At 35.0% G+C, this 21,730-nt stretch overlaps 1 protein-coding gene across 8 annotated transcripts in view; it reads right to left on the reverse strand.

Annotated features, from left to right (window-relative positions):
* The window catches only part of DNM3 (dynamin 3), a 549,446-nt gene that overhangs the window by 352,044 nt on the left and 175,672 nt on the right, over positions 1–21,730 (reverse strand). For all 8 annotated transcript variants that reach the window (XM_032291679.1, XM_032291682.1, XM_032291676.1 and 5 more), the window contains exons 5-6: positions 2,299–2,397; positions 1,508–1,668 (exon numbers count right to left, since the gene is read on the reverse strand). In XM_032291679.1, coding sequence (XP_032147570.1) covers positions 1,508–1,668; positions 2,299–2,397 — 260 coding nt within the window. The remainder of the gene's footprint in view (positions 1–1,507; positions 1,669–2,298; positions 2,398–21,730) is intronic.

Below are 21,730 nucleotides of genomic sequence, written 5' to 3' on the forward strand. Positions count from 1 at the left end.
ATGTCATGTCATTTTCCAGTATTTTCCACATAAATTATCCCATAGGATCAGAAGTATTGGTACACTTTGAAACAGCCATATTATGATAGTATAAAGATACAAAGATTCTTTAAGCAATAAAGAGAAAGTGATTATCCAGGAAAGGAGAAATCTTCGGTTTAAAAAAAATCATTTAATTTTTAGTCAACAAAAATCTAATTGTGTTATAACTTGGGGGTCACTTTTAATAACCTAATAGTAAACCATCTCTTTCTGTTTTTCCAGTATTCAAAACCTCACTCATTTCCAACTTATCTTTCTAATCATATTAGTGATTTTCCTCTAAGATTTTTTCAGTTTGTGTTTTTCATAGACCAATACAGCTGTAAAAAGCAGTATTCTAAAGAGAGTATTGACAATGCAAACTATATTGCTAGAATGTTAGGATTCTTGTATAACAATGCTCCTTCTCTAAAATATATTCATATTTTTAAATGATACAATCATAGTGATGCTTTCTAAATTCCAAATATTTATTTATATTTAATTATAAAGTGTAAACTTTATAATAGGCTGTGTTATGTCTCTTAAAATAGAATTATAGATAATTTTTTATTTTCCAAAATTTCTTCTCAGTTGTTTTGCCTAAATGGTTCAGGTATAATGCCCCATATTGTGACAGTTTCTATTGATACTTTCCAGGAGCTAAGAATCAGAAATCTGGTAACTACTTGATTGATTGATTGATTGATTGCCTGATTAAGTTCATAGGTAACAGTTAAAGCATAACTTACAAGAATATTTGTGAGAAAGGCTGCTAATCACATTAAGTCAATATAATCAAAACTCAAGGAGTGGACCCTGCATTAAATGACAATGATGCTTGTCATAACACTTAACTCCAATAGGGGAAGGAATATCTGCATCCAAGTAAGAGCACTGAGGATTTTTAGAAGAAGTGTGTGCATAGTATATGGAGTGGGGTAGGCAGAAGGCCCAGTTCTAAATTATTGTGGGAAAAGGGGTTATCTAGAAAAGCTTTTTGGATGCGTGGAAATCAATGATTATTTAATTAGGATTTGTTATTCTTAAGATTTTAAATTAAGAAATCAATCTTAAGTAAAGCCATAAAAAATTTAACAGAAAGTATAATCTAGCCATTACAGACTGGTGCTTCAAAAACAGATCTCAAGAGATCAACTTTTCAAAGCTATACAAATTTATCTTCTCAAGATAACTACATATTACAAATGAATATATGCTAAAATGTATATCCCTGTTCACTGTTCCTAAACAGGTATGTGTTTCTGCTTTAAGCATTGTTCTTTCAATAATAGGAAGGTGAGTTCTATTCACTAAGAATGGTAATAGTATGGATTTGAGGTACTAATATTCATTTTTAAAATCTCTATCATTGAAGCTGCATGTCTTATGTTGGAAAAAAAAAACTTAAAAATAATATAGATGAAATCCAGCAGCCACTTACAAATTTCATAATTGTTCTTGTTGTTTGAAAGAACATTTTTACCTGATTAAGAACCTTCTGCAGGTGTGGGGTCCCCATTCGGTCAGCAATATGTCTATAAGCCGGGTGGGAAAGGAAAAACTTTCTCTCTGCCAACATGGCTGCCTTTATGTCCTTCTTCCCATCTATGTCCTTCTGGCTTCTGTTTACCACCCCCACGTAACCTGAAACAAAACACAAACCTATGGAGTTGGGGACACTTTTTGTTGCTTATTCTAGGGAGAGTTCAAGGCTCTCACACAGGCAGACTAAGAAAAGCAAAACTAGTTTTAGGCCTGAAGACTGGATCCCTTTATAAAATTCAATGGGAAATATCAGTACTGAACATAGTACTCAGGCCACTGACTGAGCTCACAAGAATTTTTTATCATCAATACAATAATGTCTCTCACCCTTAAAAAGCTGTGTGCATTTTAAGAGTATATATCTTAGCAGTTTTTTCATATAGCAGGCAAGTAAATATCAGACTTACAATAGTATAAGTTTATGCAGTCTATGTTGGATATTTATAACCTCCCTTCAAATCTCTTCCTTTTCCTGTTTTCTTATTCCTGTTATTTTAAGGAATAGTTCTCCCTTTGGATTATTTTCTAATACAACATTTGGGAACATACAGCCATTCTATAAAAAGTATAATAATATATCCATCTTACAACTAAGAAGGCATTAAAACTAAACCTTCTAGTGGCTTCCCAATCATTTCTCTGTCATAGCACCAAAAAAAAAAAAAAAAAAAAAAAAAAGAAAGAAAAGAAAAAGAAAAAAACAGTCTTGTATAGACCACAGTACATTACCCCTGCGAAGAGGCAACAGTTTGTTCTCTAGCACATCCCTGGCATCCGTTCCTTCATCCATAAGGTCCAGTTTGGTGATAACACCAATGGTTCTCAGACCTGCATCATAAACAAACCCAACATTACACAATTTTCAGAAGACTAACAAATTTTAAAGACATATATGTCACAATACTAAATGTAAAGCACATTTTCCTGGTTCTTTTCCCATTTCTTTCTGTCTTACTTTGTTTTCTAAGTGCTACTCAAGTTTGGTGATTTCAATGTGATGAGGAGGTGAGTTGCCAAGCTGCCCATCCAGAAGATAATTTTCAACCCAAGGGAGAAAAACAAACAGCTGTAGCACTAAAATAATTTCCAAATATATGAGTATATTTTTGTACCACGCATATATGGAAATTCTACATTTTCATTTTCCTCCCACGTTCTCCACCTAATATGAATGCTTGAAATTTTTATGTATTACATTATTAAATGCAAGTAAATAAATAGGTTATGCATGGACCAATAATAAGAGTATGTCATGAACCCAGGATTACGATTGATCCAGTTCTAGTCACTGGGGTCAAAAAAAATTAAAAGAAGAAAAGCAGGTATAGTGCCATCACCAAAAGTAAACTTGAAAGCCACACAGAATTTACTCTGCCTTAGGAAAGGAAATATGATTTAATGGAAAGAGGACTGTAATAGGAATTACAGGCTTGGATTCTAGTCTCAAGGCAAGTCACTAAAACTCCCCAAGTCTCAGTTTTCCTCATCTGTCAAATAAAGAGTTAGAACTATCATCTCCAAGGTTTCTTTCAGTAATAAATAATGTGAGAACCTAGACATTTTGTGTAGCACATCAGATACATGATATTTTTCAGTTGCTTTCTTCATTAGATGAAATAGACAGTATTTGCCTAGTAATTTATATCGCTTTTTGTTTTATTTTACTTTAAGTTCTGGGATACAAGTACAGAACGTGTAGGTTTGTTACATAGGTATACGTGTGCCATGGTATTTGCTGCACCTATCAACCTATCATCTAGGTTTTAAGCCTTGCATGCATTAGCTATTTGTCCTAATGCTCTCCCTCCCTTCACCCCCAAACCCCCAACTGGCACCAGTGTGTTGTTCCCCTCCCTGTGTCCATATGTTCTCATTGTTCAACTCCCACTTCTGAGAACATGTGGTGTTTGGTTTTCTGTTCCTGTGTCAGTTTGCTGAGGATAATGGCTTCCAGCTTCATTTATGACCCTGCAAAGGACACGAACTCATTCCTTTTTATGGCTGCACAGTTTTCCATTGTGTATATGTACCACATTTTCTTATCCAGTCTATCACTGATGAGCATTTGGGTTGGTTCCAAGTCTTTGCTACTGTAAATAGTGCATCAATAAGCATATATATGCAGGTGTCTTTATAGTAGAATGATTTATATTACTGTGGGTATATACCCAGTAATAGGATTGCTGGATCAAATGGTATTTCTGGTTCTAGATCCTTGAGGAATCACCACACTGTCTTCCACAATGGTCGAACTAGTTTACGTTCCCTAAAAGCTTTTCTATTTCTCCACTGCCTCAACAGCATCTATCATTTCTTGACTTATTAATAATTGCCATTCTGACTGATGTGAGACGGTATCTCATTGTAATTTTGATTTGCATTTCTCTAATGATCAGTGATGTTGAGCTTTTTTTCATATGTTTTTTTGGGTGCATAAATGTCTTCTTTTGAGAAGAGTCTATTCATATCCTTTGCCCACTTTCTGATGGAGTTGTTTTTTTCTTGTAAATTTGTTTCAGTTACTTGTAGAATCTGGATATTAGTCCTTTGTCAGATGTGTAGATTGCAAAAATTTTCTCCCATTCTGTAGGCTGCCTGTTTACTCTGATGATTGTTTCTTTTGCTGTGCAGAAGCTCTTTAAGTTAATTAGATCCCATTTGTCAATTTTGGCTTTTGTTGCAATTGCTTTGGTGTTTTCATCATGAAGTCTTTGCCCACGCCTATATCCTGAATCATATTACCTAAGTTTTCTTCTAGGGTTTTTATAGTCTTGGGTTTTACAAGTCTTTAATCCATCTAGAGTTAATTTTGGTATATAGTATAAGGAAGGGGTCCAGTTTGAGTTTTCTGCATATGGCTAGCCGGTTTTTCCAGCACCATTTATTAAATAGGGAATCCTTTCCCCATTGCTTGTTTTTGTCAGGTTTGTCAAAGATCATATAGTTCCAGATGTGTGGTGTTATTTCTGAAGTCTCTGTTCTGTTCCATTGGTCTATATGTCTGTTTTGGTCCCAGTATCATGCTGTTTTGGTTACTGTAGCCTTATAGTATAGTTTGAAGTCAGGTAACATGATGCTTCCAGCTTCGTTGGTTTTGTTTAAGACTATCTTGGCTATATGGGCTCTTCTTTGGTTCCATATGGCACTTAAAGTGGTTTTCTTTTTTTTCTAATTCTTTGAAGAATGTCAATGGTGGTTTGATGTGAACAGCATTGAACCTATAAATTACTTCAGGCAGTATAGCCATTTTCACAATATTGATTATTTCTATCCATGAGGATGGAATGTTTTTCCTTTTTTTTTTTTTCCTTGAGCAGTGGTTTGTAATTCTCCTTGAAGAGGTCCTCCACATCACTTGTAAGTTGTATTCCTAGGTATTTTATTCTCTTTATAGCAATTGTGAATGGTAGTTCATTCATGACTTGGCTCTCTGCTTATCTATTTTTGGTGTTAAGGAATGCTTGTGATTTTGACACATTGACTTTGTATTCTGAGGCTCCACTGAAGTTGCTTATCAGCTTAAGGAGTTTGGGGGCTGCGATGAGGGAGTTTTCTAAATATACAATCATGTCATCTACAAACAGAGATGATTTGACTTCCTGTCTTCCTATTTGAATATGCTTTATTTCTTTCTCTTGCCTGATTGCCCTGGCCAGAACTTCCAACACTATTTTGTATAGGAGTGGTGAGAGAGGGCATCCTTGTGCTGATTTTCAGAGGGAGTGCTTCCATCTTTTGCCCATTCTGCATGATATTGGCTATGGGTTTGTCATAAATAGCTCTTAGTATTTTGAGTTCCATTCCATCAATACCTATCTTATTGAGAGTTTTTAGCATGAAGGGGTGTTGAATTTTATCAAAGGCCTTTTCTGCGTCTATTGAGATAATCATGTGGTTTTTGTCATTAGTTCTGTTTATGTGATGAATTACATTTATTGATTTGCATATGTTGAACCAGCCTTGAATCCCAGGAATGAAGCCAACTTGATCATGACAGATAAGCTTTTTAATGTGCTGCTGGATTCAGTTTGCCAGTATTTTATTGAGGGTTTTCACATCGATATTCATCAGGGATATTGGCCTGAAATTTTCTTTTACTGTTGTGTCATTGCTTCATTTTGGTATCAGCATGATGCTGGCCTCATAAAATGATTTAGGGAGTAGTCCTGTTTGTTTCAGCAGCATGATACCAGCTCCTCTTTGTAACTCTGATAGAATTTGGCTGTGAATCCGTTTGGTCCTGGGCTTTTCTTGGTTGGTAGACTATTACTTACTGCCTCAATTTCGGAACTTGTTATTGGACTATTCAGGGAGTCCATTTCTGCCTGGTTTAGTTTTGGGAGGGTGGATGTGTCCATGAATGTATTCGTTTCTTCTAGATTTTCTAATTTGCATAGAGGTGTTAATAGTATTCTCTGATGGTAGTTTGTATTTCTGTGGGATCAGCAGTGATATCACCTTTATGATTTTTTATTGTGTCTAGTTGATCGTTCTCTTTTCTCTTTTTTATTAGTCAGGCTAGCAGTCTGTTTTGTTAATCTTAACAGCTTCTGGATTCATTGGTTTTTTTGAATGGTTTTTCATGTTTCTATCTCCTTCAGTTCTGCTCTAATCTTAGTTATTTCTTGTCTTCTACTAGCTTTTGAATTTGTTTGGTCTTGCTTCTCCAGTTTTTTTAATTGTGATATTAGGGTGTTGATTTTAGATCTTTCCTGCTTTCTTCTTTGGGAATTTCCCTCTACACACTGCTTTAGCTGTGTCCCAAAGATTTTAGAACATTGTGTCTTTGTTGTCATTGGTTTCAAAGAACATCTGTATTTCTGCCTTCATTTATTCATTTACCCAGTAGTCATTCAGGAGCAGGTTGTTCAGTTTCCATGTAGCTGTGTGGTTTTGAGTGAGTTTCTTTCCTGAGTTCTAATCTGATTCCACTGTGGTCTGAAAGACTGTTATGATTTCTGTGCTTTTGCATTTGCTGAGGAGTGTTTTACTTCCAATTATGTGGTCAATTTTGGAATAAGTGTGATGTGGTGCTGAGAAGAATGTATATTATGTTGATTTGGGGTGGAGAGTTCTGCAGATGTGTATTAGGTCCACTTGGTCCAGAGCTTAGTTCAAGTTCTGAATATCCTTGTTAATTTTCTGTCTCATTTATCTATCTAATATTGACAGTAAGGTGTTGAAGTCTCCCACTATTATTGTGTGGGAGTCTAGATCTCTTTGTAGGTCTCTAAGAACTTGTTTTATGAATCTAGGTGCTCCTCTGTTGGATGCATACATATTTACGATAATTAGCTCTTCTTTTTGCATTGATCCCTTTACCATTAAGTAATGCCCTTCTTTGTCTTTTTATATCTTTGTTGATTTAAAGTCTGTTTTATCAGAGACCCGGATTGCAACCCCTGCTTTTTGTTTTGCTTTCCATTTGCTTGGCAAATATTCCTTCACCCCTATCTGTGTCTTTGTAGTATACAAAGAAATTAAATTAATAATAACCTTTCAAAACAGAAAGCACCAGGCCCAGATGAGTTCACTGATGAATTCTACCAAATATTTTAAGGAAGAAATAATACCAATTTTCCACAATCTCTCCCAGAAGTTAGAATCAGAGGAAATACTAACTCCTACAACATGAGCATTACCCTAATACCATAACCATGTAAAGATATTCAAAGAAAACTACAGACCAATATCTTTCATGAATATAGGTGCAACAATCCTCAACAAAATGTAAATCAAGTCCAACAATGTAGTGAGATTTATCCCAAGTATTGAAATACTTGGCTGGTTAAATATTTGAAAATTAATTAATATAATCCACCACATCAAGAGGATAAAGCAGGAAAAAAAATCACATGATACTATTAATAGATGTAGAAAAATTTTAAAAATAGATGCAGGAAAATTGATAAAATTCAACACCAATTCATGATTTTTTAAATCTTAGCAAACTAAAAATAGAGGATAACCTTCTCAACTTAAAGAACATCTACAAAACACCTACAGCTAACATCATTCTTTTTTTTTTTTTTTTTTTGAGACAGAGTTTCACTCTGTCCCCCAGGCTATAGTGCAGTGGCACAATCTCCACTCACTGCAACCTCCACCTCCTGGGTTCAAGTGATTCTCCTGACTCATCCTCCCAAGTAGCTGGGATTACAGGTGCCTGCCACCACATCCAGCTAATTTTTTTTTTTAATTTTTAGTAGAGATGGGGTTTCATCATATTGGTCAAGCTTGTCTCAAATTCCTGACCTCACATAAACCTCCCGCCTTGGCCTCCCAAAGTGTTGTGAGCCACCCTGTCCAGCCCCAACATCATTCTTAATGGGGAGAACCTCAAAGCTTTCTCACTGAGATCAGAAAAGAGGCAAAAGTGTCCTCTCTCACCAGTGCTTTTCAGCATCATACTGGAAGTCCTAGCTAATGCAATAAGAAAAGAAAATGAAATAACTCTTTATAGATTGTAAAGGAAGAAATAAGTGCCTTTGCTCACAGATGACATAATTATGTATATAGAAAATCCAGAAGTATTGACAAAACTATTCCTGAAACTAATAAGCAATTGTAGCAAGGTTACAGAATACAAGGTTAATACATAAAAGTCAATCATTTTCCTATATACCAACAATAAACAGCAGAATTTGAAATTAAAAGCACACTACCATTTACATAAAGCCCAGGATAGCCAACACAATATGAAAGAATAACAAAGTTGGAGGGCTGACACCTGTTACTTCAAGACTTACAATATCAAAAACAAACCAGTTACACTCAAGAAAAAGAAAAAGAAAGGAGAAAAAAAACTTACAATAAAGCTGCAATAATCAATGCAGTGTGGTACTCGTGCAAGAATAGAGCCTAGAAACAGACTCATATAAATATAGTCAACAGACTATATTTGTGTTTTGACAAAGACACAAAGGCAATACAATGGAGCAAAGATAGTTTTTTCATCAACTTTTGCTGAAACAACTGGGCAGCTACATGCAAAAAGATAAATATAGACACAGATCTCACACTCTTAATAAAAATCAATTCAAGGTGGGTTAATAGACCCACAAAACAGTAAAACTCCTAGAAGTTAACATAGGAGAAAACCTACATCACCCTGGTATAGCAATGACTTTCTAGACACAACACCAAAGACATAATCCACGAAAGAAATAATAAAGGGGACTTCATTAAAGCTTAGAAGCTCTGCTCAGAAAAAAAAAAGCACATCTTATAAAGAATTGTTATCCAAAATATATTTGAAAAACTCTTAAAACTCAACAATAAGAAACAACTCAATTACAAAATAAGAAAAATGCCTGAACAGCCTTACCAAAGAAGATAAATAGATGACAAGTACTCCTATGAAAAGATGTTCAACATCATATTCCATTAGGAAACTGCAACTTCAAACAACAATGAGATGCCACAACACACCTGTTAGAATAACCAAGATCCACAAAACTGACAACACCAAATCTGAAGAGGATGTGGAGCAAAAGGAACTCTCATTCATGGTTAGTGGGAATGCAAAATGGTATGGCCGCTTTGGAAGACAGTTTGCAAATTTCTAACAAAACTAAACATATTATTACCATATGATTCAGAAATTGTCCTCCTTTGTATTTAGCCAAATAGATTAAAATTTTATGTTTACATTCCTGAGTTACTTCACTTAGAATAATAGCCTCCAGTTTCATCCAGCTTACTTCAAATGACATTAATTTGTTCCTTTTGATGATGAAAAGTATTCCATCACATATACATACCACAATTTCTTTATCTACTCATCAACTGACAGGCATTTGGGCTGGTTCCATATTTTCATCATTGCAAATTGTGCTGCTATAAACATGTGTGTGCAACTGTCTCTGGGATAATTGATTACAATGTGCCATTCTGGTGTGGAATGCTAATAGGAGGGGAGGTTATACATGGTGGGGATGAGATTATATGGGAACTCTGTATTTTCTGCCTAATTTTGCTGAGTACCTAAAATTGATCAAAATAATAAAGTGTATTAATTTAAATAATACATGTAAAGTATATGGTACATAAAAGTCATTCAAGAAGTAAAAGTTGTGATCTCACCAGCTTCAGTTCTCACTAATTGTCTTCAGCCTACTCCAATACTAAGCTTCAGTCAAACCCAATGACTTTTACTTCTTTACATGACCTCCTCACCTTTATAATGCCATTCCCATCAGCTCCAAATATCCTTTCCTTATTTTTGTAGTCAACTCCCACCCATCCTTCAAAATCTCTTTCAGGTCTCATTTACAGGTCCTCAATCAGGCTCCCACAAGCATAATTCAGAGCTCTTTCTTTGTGCCCTTAAAGCTTCCTATGTACACTGAAATCATAAGGTGTTTTTGTTTTTGAGATGGAGTCTTGCTCTGTCGCCCATGCTGGAATGCAGTGGCACGATCTCAGCCCACTGCAACCTCTGCCTCCCAGGTTCAAGCAATTCTCCTGCCTCAGCCTCCCGAGTGGCTGGGACTACAGGCACACACTGCCATGCCCTGGCTAAATTTTTGTATTTTTAGTAGAGACAGAGTTTCACTGTGTTAGCCAGGATGGTCTTGATCTCCTGACCTTGTGATCTGCCCGCCTCGGCCTCCCAAAGTGTTGGGATTACAGGCATGAGCCTCTGCACCTGACCGAAATCATAGTTCTTATACAACACTAGGAGCTTGCTTATATTTTGACTTTCCCTACCAGGGCATAGTCTCTTCAAAAACAGGAACTATAAACATATTCTAAGTTATTCACATAGGTGCCAAACACAGAATAAGAACTCAGTAAATATTAAGTGAATAAATTAATTTTTAAAATAAGCTTATTTTTTTAGGATCAGCCAAGAATTGAAATACAAAATCCAGAGAAGATAGTATGATACCATTCTACCATGTTACCTAGATTTGTTGTCAGCAAGGTAATTTTCCTATAAGAACACACATTTCTCCCATTTATGTATGCAACTAAATAATAAGTGGGGTTTCATTTCATCTAATTAAGAAATGGGATGAAACATAGCCAAAAACCATGTTAGCAGTTGCCAGAAAAGTAATCTGGAACACTGTGTACGCTGGAAAAACAGCAATGAAAAAAATCAATATAGAGTTAATACAAAAATGTATACAGCAAAATCAAAAACAGACTTAGGAAATTAGATGTCCTTCAGTTAATGCATTTTTTTGTTTTGGGTTTTGATGGGAGTTGTAGGGGAGGGTGATTTGAAATAAATGTTGTTCTTTCTCTCTGGCAAAGATTATGGAATATTTTAATTCTGAAAGCAATCGGTGATGAATAGGAAGAGTTTCACCTTTTTTCCTGTAAGTTTTCCCTGAATAGTAGTTTCTTGTTACTTGCAACAATTCTGAATAACATAGTTTTTATTTTAAAAATCATCAGGTAATATCACTGTATGTGATGCTAGGTAAAATATTAAGTAAATAGTGGAAAACATAAAAATGACTGTCACACTGGTGGCAGGGACTCTACCTTGCTTACCAATATAGTCCAGATTCTAGCAAAGTACTTGGAAGATTTAATATTCAGAGAAAAAAGAGAAATGAAAAAGAGAGGGAAAAAGAAGAAAAGAGAAGGAGGCAAGAGAAGAAAAAATTACCTCAAAAATAAGGAAATTAAGGTGTGAAGCAGGTCTCTGAGAATTTGCACTCCAAAATAAGCTGAGACATGAAGAATGAAAGAAAAAGAATCCACATACACTTAACTCTTCCTGCTATTTGTCCACTTGGATCCATTTTCTTCATCCTTGGCAAACAACTAAGTAACATTTCCAAACCCTTCTTACAATTGAGCAACAATCTCCCTTAGGTTATACCTGTGATTGAGTTTCAGCTAGTGGAATGTGGGAAGCGATATGTGCCACTTTTAGAGTTGGTCCGTATAACTTCCCACATGCGCTCCTGCATGCTCCTTTGCCTTCCTTTTGCTGAATCTAACCATAACTCTCTAAGTCCCTAAAGGTGACAAGATGGAAGAATTCTGGATCTCTGAAAAACATCATGGAGAAGAAATACCACAGCACTGTGAACATCCACCTAGGACTATTGTTTGCACCATTACATGTTTGAGTTTACTTACTGCTGTATTATTAGTAGAAACAATGGTACTGTGAAGAAGAAAGCTGCCTTAATGAAAAGCTGGGATAGCAAAGTTAAGTGGCAAGGAAACAAATGTTCCAAGTTAGAAAAATGAAGAAGATTCATGTTCTGCAGTAACTGCATATTTTGTAAACCTACTGCATGTGATATTTAAGGTGGATTTGAAAGGAGAAGCTGTTGGAAAAGGTCAGAATGTTAAGTTGTCTTGATTGTTGCGTGACGCTTAAAGCAAGGTATTTAAAAACGACATAAGTTCACACAAGAAATTTATCATTTTGCAAGTGGAGATAAAAAGGGATTAAAGAACATCCAAAAATTTGAATCTATTCATTTTAAAAAAGCTAACCTGCTTTTGTGATACAAACAATAGAGTAAGGGACTGAAAAGGCCCTAAGCAACAAAGATCCACTAAGAATTTTTAGTTTAACCCAGGGTTTGGTAATTTGTTTCTGAATGAAAGAGAATAATAGAGTTCAGGCATATCTTTCTTCCGTAAACTACTAGAAAACTGGATAGAATAAATAAAACAGTCATTTTCAGACATTACCCACTTTCTGCTTGGAGGTAATTTCTGGACCACAAGGCAAGGAGGAAAAATCCAAGGAGATAACCATCAATTAAACATTAGTCATGCAAAACTGAGGAGATGTAGATTGAGTTCAAGGAGACCAAGGTACTAGACTTTGCAGGACAGTGTACCAAATAAAAGGGAGGTCCAGAAATTTTCATAGGGATCCCATTGTGTCTTTGTTTAAATACATGCATGGCATACAGGTTATAAAAGGTATAACTCTACATGCATGGCTGAGGAGAAAAGAAATTCCAGGAAGCTCTAAGCCAAATAATTCCCAGAGCTCACAAAGGGATGGGAATAATTTAAGTTCCCACCAGCTACAGTAAAAGATCTTATTGAATATGTTGCATTTACTAGAGACACCAGAAATGTCAAATCTCAGTAAACTCTACCATAAACCCATTCTTTAATAAACCAAAACAAGAACATTAAAAAATATGAAATTGATCTTCAGGTAATGTAACTATCTGCTAAAACAAAATCCAACACATTTTTAAGGAATATTTTAAAATTCAGCCCTCAAATAAAATTCAAAATATCCAGCATCCAACCAAAAACCACTAGATATATGAAGAATAAAGGAAAGTATGACCTATCATCAGGAAAAAAAAAAAATCTGTCAATACAATGTTACCTAAAAGCAATGAAATTTGCAAATGACATTGAAACAGTTATTACAAATATGCATGAAATTCTCAAAAATATAAAATAAAATATGAAAATTAGTAAATAAAAGGAATTATAAGAAAAAACAGCTGATGAAAACTACAAACTCACAGATTCTACAGCTCAAAGAACACACACACACAAAACATACCAAGGCACACCATGATTAAATTGCTGACACCAGTGATGAAAAAAAAAAAAGTCTTAATAGCAGAGGGGGAAGAAAGACACACACAAAGAGATAACAACAATAGTAGACTTCTATCAGAAACTATGAAAGAGGACATTAGAAGATAGCTTTAAAGTGCTAACATAAAAAAAGGATTATCACCTAAAATTCAAAATCCAGTGAAAATATATTTCAAAAATAAAGGCAATGATGCTTTTTTAGGCAAACAAAAGTTATTGTTGCCAGAGACCTGTCCTACAAGAAACTGTAAGTTCTTCAAGCTGAAGGAAAGTAATACAAGTTGGTAACTCAAATCTACACAAAGGTATTTTAAAAAAAACCTTTGGAAATAATAAGTGCATGGGTAAATGAAGAATATTTCTTTCTCATTTTTAACATCTTTGAAAGTTAAAGCATAAATGTCAATGCGTTCTGGGTGTCATTTAAAACATGTAAAAGATATAGCATGTGTTTTGTGTATAGAAAGGTTTATAACATAGGTAGAAGACAAATTGCCCAATTTCAGACTTAAACTGATGTTTATAATTATATTGAATGTAACTGGTCTAAATGCTACAATTAAAATGCAGAGATTAGAAGTTTAAATTTTAAAAAGCACCTGAGCAAAAGTCAACAGAACTAAATGGAGAAGTGAACAAATACACAAACATAGCTAAGGATATAACATTCCTGTCTCAGTAATTGAAAGAACAAGTAAATAAAAATTCAAGAGGTATACTAAATTTAAATAACACTATCAACAGACTTGACCTAAAATACATCTATAGAACACATCACCCAATAACAGTACTTCTACTGTTACACATTTAATAAAATATATTCAAAATGTGTACTCTATAATATACTGCAGAGACTACTGAAATAAATAAAAAACAAACCATGTTCATTGACTGGAGTATTCAATACTATTAAGTCAGTTCTCTCCTAATTGGTCTACAGAAGTGCTGTTCGATAGAACTTACTGCAATGATGGAAATGTATTGTATCGAGCTTTCCAAGACACTGACCACATGTGGCTATTGAACACTTGACATACGGTAGTGTAAATGAGGAACAAATTTTTAAGTTTTGTTTAATTTTAATTAATTTAAACTTAAATAGCCACATGTGGATAGAGGCTAGAATATTGGATAGTACATGCTACAGATTTAATGCAATTCCAAACAAAATCCCAGTAAGCTTTTTGCAGAAACTGACAACCTGATTACAAATACACATTAAAAGATAAACTATCTATTATTTTTAAAAATGATAAAAAATACACTATCTGATTTCAAACTTACTACAAAGCTATGGTAATTAAGATGGTACATTATTGGCATAGGGGTAGATACACAGACCAATGAAACAGGACAGTGAGTCCAGAATTATAAATATAGATATAATATATATATTAAACCTATAACATGTGCATACACATACATATACATATATAATTGGTTTCAGACAAAGATGCCCATGTAATTCCATGGAGAAAGGACAGTTCATTCAAACTAAATGGTACTGGAAAAATATGAAAAATAATTACATATCCATACAAAACCATATCCAAAAAAACAAAAAAAAAAGAATCACGGACCCAAATTTAAGGCTAAAACTAGACCAATAGAACACAATAGAGAACACAGAAATAAATCCACACACAGCCAACTGATTTTTGACAAAGGCACAAAGAACACAAATTGGAAAAGAGACAGTCTTTTTAATAAATGGTGCTGGGAAAACTAGCTTTCCACAACCAAAAGTATGAAACCAGACCCTGATCTCTCACCATATACAAAATTTGACTCAAAATAGATTAAAGACTGAAATGTAGATCCAAAATTACAAAAAACTATTAAAAGAAAACAAAGGAGAAACACTTTATGACACTGGTCTGGATAAAGATTTTTTGGATAAGAACAAAAAAGTACAGGCAACAAAAGCAAAAATAGGCAACTTAAATTACATCAAACTAAAAAATTTCTGCACAACAGAGGAAGAGACAACCTACAAGATGGGGAAAAAAAATTTTTGAAAACTGTGCATCTGACAAGATGGTAATATCCAGAACATGCAAGGAACACAAATAACTCAATAGCTGACAAACAATCTGACTTTAAAATGGGCAAAAGACCCGAATAGACATTTCTCAAAAGAAGACATACAAATAGCTAACAGATATATGAAAAAAATCCTCAACCTCAGTAATTATCATTGAAATGCAAACGAAAAACACATTGAAGCTGGCATGCACCTGTAGTCCCAGCTACTCGGACGCTGAGGTGGGAGAATCACTTGAGCCCAAGAGGTCGAGTGCAGTGAGCCATGGCAACACTGCAACACTGCACTCCAGCCTATGTAACAGAGCAAGACCCTGTCTCAAATAAACAAATAAATTAAACTTTTTTAAAAGCAAAAATCACAAAATTTCTAGATAAAAAAATAGAAGAAAAATCTCTGCAAACTTGGGTTAGGCAAAGTCTAATGTGATTATAGACACAATCAAAAGAGCCATATAAAAACTTGATAAATTGGACCTAATCAAAAGTAAAACTTGTTCTTCAAAAGATATAGTTAGAGAATATGAGAAAGTAAACTACAGATGAGAAAATATTAGAAATACATAAAGATTTGCATCAGGTATATTTTTAATTCATTTATTATAAGAAAACAAACACAACTCAATTTGAAATAGGCAAAAGATTTGAACAGACATTTTACAAAGCAGATATACAAATGGCCTATAAGGGCATGAACTGATGCTCGGCATCACCACTAAGATGACACTCAGATACATGTACATCAATGCCACCTCACAGATACAACAAGGAAAAAAATTAAAACTAACTGTACCAAGTGTTGGTGAGAATGTAGAGCAATTAAACACTCATATTGCTCTTGGGAATAAAAATTGTACAACTACTTTGGAGAAAAACATAGATTTTAAAATTTTTTTAACATATGTTTATCTAGCAAGTTCACTCTTGGATATTTTCCTAAGCGAAATGAAACATATAAACATGGAAAACTTGTGCATTAATATTTATAGCAGCTTTATTTGTGATAGCCCAAAACTAGAAACAACCTAAAGATCCACTAACAGTTAAATGGATTGACAGAACATGGCATATTCACACAATGAGATACAATTCACCAATTTAAAAGAATGAACTACTAAAAACATGTAGTAGCATGAATGAATCTCAAAAACATTATGCTGAGCAGAAGCCAGGCACAAAGAGTACTTAGTGTATGATTCCATTTACATGAAACTCTAGAAAAGACAAATCTAATTTATAGTGACAGAAAACAGTTCAATGGTTTCTTGGAGCCAGGAGTTGGATACTAGACTAGAGGCTGACCGGCAAGTGACACAAGGGAGATTTTATGGGTGATGGAAATGTTCTCTATGTTGGTTATGGCAGTGGTACATGGGTCTACATTTGTCAAAGCTCATCAAACTTTACACTTATAATGCACACCTCTCTACCCAAGCCTACTGTCTCAGGTAGCCTCAGGGTAACCATAGTTAAGTTGAAAGAGACAGAAGAAGGGGGTGGAGGGTATTGACAGCAAGAAAAATAAATAAATAACATACATGCGTATATACAGAGATTTTAAGATCTGCGTCTAGGAAAAATCATTGGGTACAGTTATTTGTACATGGAATTAACAAGGAGCAGATAGTAGAGAAGTTCACTGGGTTTTAAAGTAATTGAATTCACAAAGAAACAAAAGGCCAGACCTGAAAAATCCTCCGAGTCTTGAAACAACCTTTATGACCCCAAGTGTTTACAAGAAGGCAGGCTGTGAAAGCGTGCATCTCGCAAGAAGGTCACAATCCCCTATTACCACTTCAGATATGTCAAAGATGATAATGGACAAGAAAGAAACTTTCAGAAGTTGAACACAGGAAGAATAATAGACAACAGACAAGAGAGTTCTCCCAGAAAGTAAATTAGGATTTAATCAAGACACCTCCCTCACTGCCAGCATAGAAAGACCTCACAATTGCCTGCCCTGTAGGCACCCACCACTGCTGTGGACTAGCGACTGTGAGGTATTTCCCAGTCTTGCTTTCTCACGGGAGTTTACATCTCAGGTAATAACTAATCAAGCTCCACATACAGTCCTCAGCAATCTATTTGGAATCCTGAACACATAACTCATATTAGTGACTATTGACCACAGTATGTCCTGGGCGCAGGCAACAGCAGGGAAACTCTTTTAACTGGTTCCAGCTGGTTAACTTGTGACCAGTTAGAACCACCAGATCTTTTTCAGTCAATGTTGTCCTTCGCTCACAAACCAAGTCCAAGCTAGTCTGGTCATCTGTCCTTGATCAGGAATTTCTACTACAGCAAAAGTTTCCATTAAGGCAATTGGCTTTGTTGGGACCTACTAAATAGGGAACATGATTTGCATTATACCCACCTCTACAGACACCATTACTGAAAATTGTGATTTTCTGTTTTTCTTTTAATAATTGAAATTGTAATTGGCTTCTTAAAAAACAAGAAACACACACGCACTTGCATAGGTAATCAACTGCTTTTTGAAAGGGTGGCTCTGGCTTTGTGCATCATAATTGGTTATCATCTTTATAACCCATCAATGTGCAAGGGGCCTTGGACGAGTGATAGTGTCAGCAGCCCTAGGAGAAAAGGGCAAGAAGGAAGTATAACACAAAGGTTAACGTTGCTGAGTGAGATTTAAGTTTAATAGCTATATGCTTCCTAAAACCACTACAACGATTGGTTGTTTAAAGTCTTTATAACAACAATTCCTGCTAGAGAAATAATTTTGTAAGTCTGAGGTCCATGAGCCACAAACTCACTTTTTAACCAAATTAACAAATTATTTTTATGTAACATTTTAATATACTTTATCAAGTGCCAAGCACTGTACTAAGTACTTTGCAGACATTAACTAATTTAATATTAACACAGCCCTATAAGGAAGGTATTATTATTATTATCCAATTTTACTGATGAGGAAACTAAGACACAGAGAAATTAAGAAATCTGCCCAAGGTCACACAACTAATAAGTGGTGGAGCCATGATTCAAATCAGACCGTTTGGCTCCGGAGTGGTGCTATTAGCCACTGAGGGCTGTACTGTTTTTAAATGTAATTTTTATATGTTTATGGTTTTATTAATGTAAATTCTTATTAAAGCAAAATTTCTTCAGAATGTTTCTCTGTTACTTTAGCAGAACAGCTTGTACTTTCATTCCAACATGCTGCCTGCTTCCTCCTCTTACTGCCTATTTGCCAATCCTTTTCACTGTGCCATCTGGAACCGTCTTTATTGTCACCAAATTACTCCAACACACTGACACTCTTGTCTAAACAATAGCTCTCATTTCCCTGCCTTTATTTAAACTGAGTTCTCTTTTTTATGCCCTTCAGGTAGAGACTGTATATTCTCCCAGGCTCCATAGAGTATGGGGTTAGAGGAAAAGAGGGGAGATTAAAGAATTTTTCTTACTACTTGGTGCTTCTCCAAACCCAAATATTCCACCTTCACATTAAAACATTGCTTTGGAATCACATCATCTGGGTAGAGCAGCTTATATTCCCCCTGTTGCTGTCTTCTACCAAATGCCTACAACACCCATTTTCAACACAAACACACACACATTTTTTGAAGGTATTAGCATCATCATCATGCTAGTCCTCACTACCCTTACTTCCACTATTATCCAAGCAGCAGCAATGTGCATGAAGACGATGTATCCAGTCTGCTGGCTACTGAGTTCCTTGACTGCTTCCATTCAATGATTTTTCACCTGCATGCCATTTTAGCAATTTCCTCCCATGACCACATCCTGGGCATTTATAACCTGGATTTGTTCCAGCTGTAAATCATAAACTCTAATATACGTCTCTTTAACCACAAACTCCTACTCTCCCATTTTCTTTCTTCTCTTTATATGAACACATTACTATTCTTCAATCTTGTCCAGAACATGATCCCTGAAACCATTTCATTTTCCGCAAAACATACAGATTCTTTGTTATTTTACTTTCTTCCAAGTATTTCACAGTCCATATTTCCAATTATTATTTTGCTGATATCCCCAGGTCTTTTGCCCACTTATCTTTCATTTAATCCTCCCTGCAAAATCCTGATCTAAAAGCAAACCAAGTATTTGCCTCTTCAACCTCCCAGCTGTGGAGTGGTTTTAGGAATTACCCAACCACTAAGCTTGGTGCAGATGCGCTATGGCCTCAATAGAGTCCCCCAATGCCGTCCACTTTCTCCTTCCACATTTTCCACAGTAGCTGGTCAAAATATATTTCTCCCTAAATGTCTTACACAACCTCCTTCTCTCTTATGTCCTTACCCCACCCCGACCCCAGTTCTTCATCAGCTGACAGGCTTGCTCCCCACTTACAGTGAAAAATCTATGTCAACAGGAAATGAATTATTAAAATACCTCTCCAGATATCTACATATAAGCCTCATGTACACTTCTTTACTTCACTCTTGTCTCAATGGAAAAAAATAGTTTTTCTTCTATTCAAGGCACATGGCAGCCACACAAGAAATGCTGGAGAGCAAGAAGAGGGCAGGGGGAAAGGAATAGAGGAAAAAGAGGAAGGGGAGAGGGCAGGAGAGCAAGGAAGGGAAGATCCTAAAAGTCAGCAAGGAAAAATGGAGTTTGTACAGAAATTTAGAAGAATTTTGCTTTTTTTTTTTTTCATGGTCATATTTTATTTATACTACCCACAAAATAACTATGTGAATCTAGCTTAATTATATATTCTGGGAATGGCTTATAGAATATGTTTTTATAACAACTTTTAATAAAGCTACTACATTAATGGAAATGTTGGAAACTCATGGTCACATCAGAATCTAGGAGTAAGATTTAATTGCATAGTAAATTATTAATTTTCTTTTAATGTCTTTGAAATAAGAAAGACATGAGAGCACAATTATTCTGAAACACCTAAGTCATCATTATTAAACACTTTTACCTTGAATAGCAATGCAACACATCCATATGCTAATATAAAGGGAATTTCTGAAAAAAAAATGAAGATTCATACTACTAACTGGCAATTAAGTTCAGAAAAAGAAAGAATATGTTTGTTATCTTCTTATTTTTCTAATAAGTCTTTCTCATGAACAGAGTTTCTTTTCTACATTAAATTTCTGCATTCAAACTCCACAAAAAGCATCAGGGAAATTTTAAACTTGTTCAAGCAACGTTTTTACAGTGACCCCCAGTGGCAAAAAGAATGAACGCGTTAGAAATCCTGTTGTGGCCTTTTACGTTGATGACAATAACAAGCTCCATTTTAATAGCACATTCACTTTGTCATTGTGCCTTTACATTTTTCTTTTGTTCCTACTTTTAAAAATCCAAATTTTACATACACATTCATATTCAAGTCTAAACATATTCTTCCTTCTTTTCCACAGTAAATTTTATAATCATACCATTTTATTTTCCCAATTAAATCAGCATATCAAAGGATATACACTTATAGAAAAAGCTTTTTTAAGCCTATAAAACTAATGTGTTTGTTGTCGTATTTTCAAATCTAAATAAAGCTCAATTTACTTTTTTAAAGCTTAAAATGAAAGTGCTCCTCTATATTTGGGCAAGCCCGTTTCTCAACATGCAGATAAATGATCTATGCTTTACAAATGAGCTGAAATACAACATGATTTAGCAAACTTACTTAAATTATATGTATATGAAACTTAAAATACAAGTACATACAATGAAAAATAGCAACATGCATCTGAAGTATTCATGTGATTTTCAGATTTGAGTCTAATATTATGATGGTATATTCCATACACTCCCTATCAAAGTTCTGATCACACAGGATTGTAAAGGCATGTGTATTTGTGGCCCTGACTTTCTTTAGAGTAGAAATCTAGAGTTTTTCTTGTTCAAGCCCAATGCATAGTAAATTCTCAATTTAAAAGAACAATGAATTGAATAGAACTTGTAAAACAATTTTATCAAAGACTCCAAATCCTTTGGGTTTCGTCTTTGTTTGTATTTTCTAATTGAGTTTATGAGTCTCACCCATATTATAAGAAAACTCGAAAACATATTCCCTAAGAAATCAAAACACCACTTCTATGAATTACATACTAATTTTTTAATGTGATCTTTTTCATACATTACTAACTGATTCAATAAATATCAAGTAGCATTTGGGCACTCAATGCAATTAATTAGCATCTATTAAGTTTCTAAAATTTGGCTAAATACTTAAGCAAATAATTTTTGTTTTTTTGAGACGGAGTCTCATTATGTCACCAGGCTGGAGTGCAGTGGTGCAATCTTGGCTCACTACAATCTCCGCCTCCCAGGTTCAAGCGATTCTCCTGCCTCCACCTCCCGAATAGCTGGGACTACAGGTGCGCACCACCACACCAGCTAATTTTTTGTATTTTTAGTAGAGACGGGGTTTTTCCATGTTGGCCAGGATGGTCTCGATCTCCTGACCTTGTGATCTACCCTCCTCGGCCTCCCAAAGTTCTGGGATTACAGGCGTGAGCCACCACGTCCAGCCCTGAAGCAAAGAATTTTAAGGTAAAATGGAAATCTAATTGGGTGAAGAATGGGTACAGAGACAGATATAGTACCTGGA

This window comes from Sapajus apella, unplaced genomic scaffold (genome assembly GCF_009761245.1).
Source record: "Sapajus apella isolate SASKATOON/1434 unplaced genomic scaffold, GSC_monkey_1.0 scaffold25, whole genome shotgun sequence".
NCBI lineage: Eukaryota > Metazoa > Chordata > Mammalia > Primates > Cebidae > Sapajus > Sapajus apella.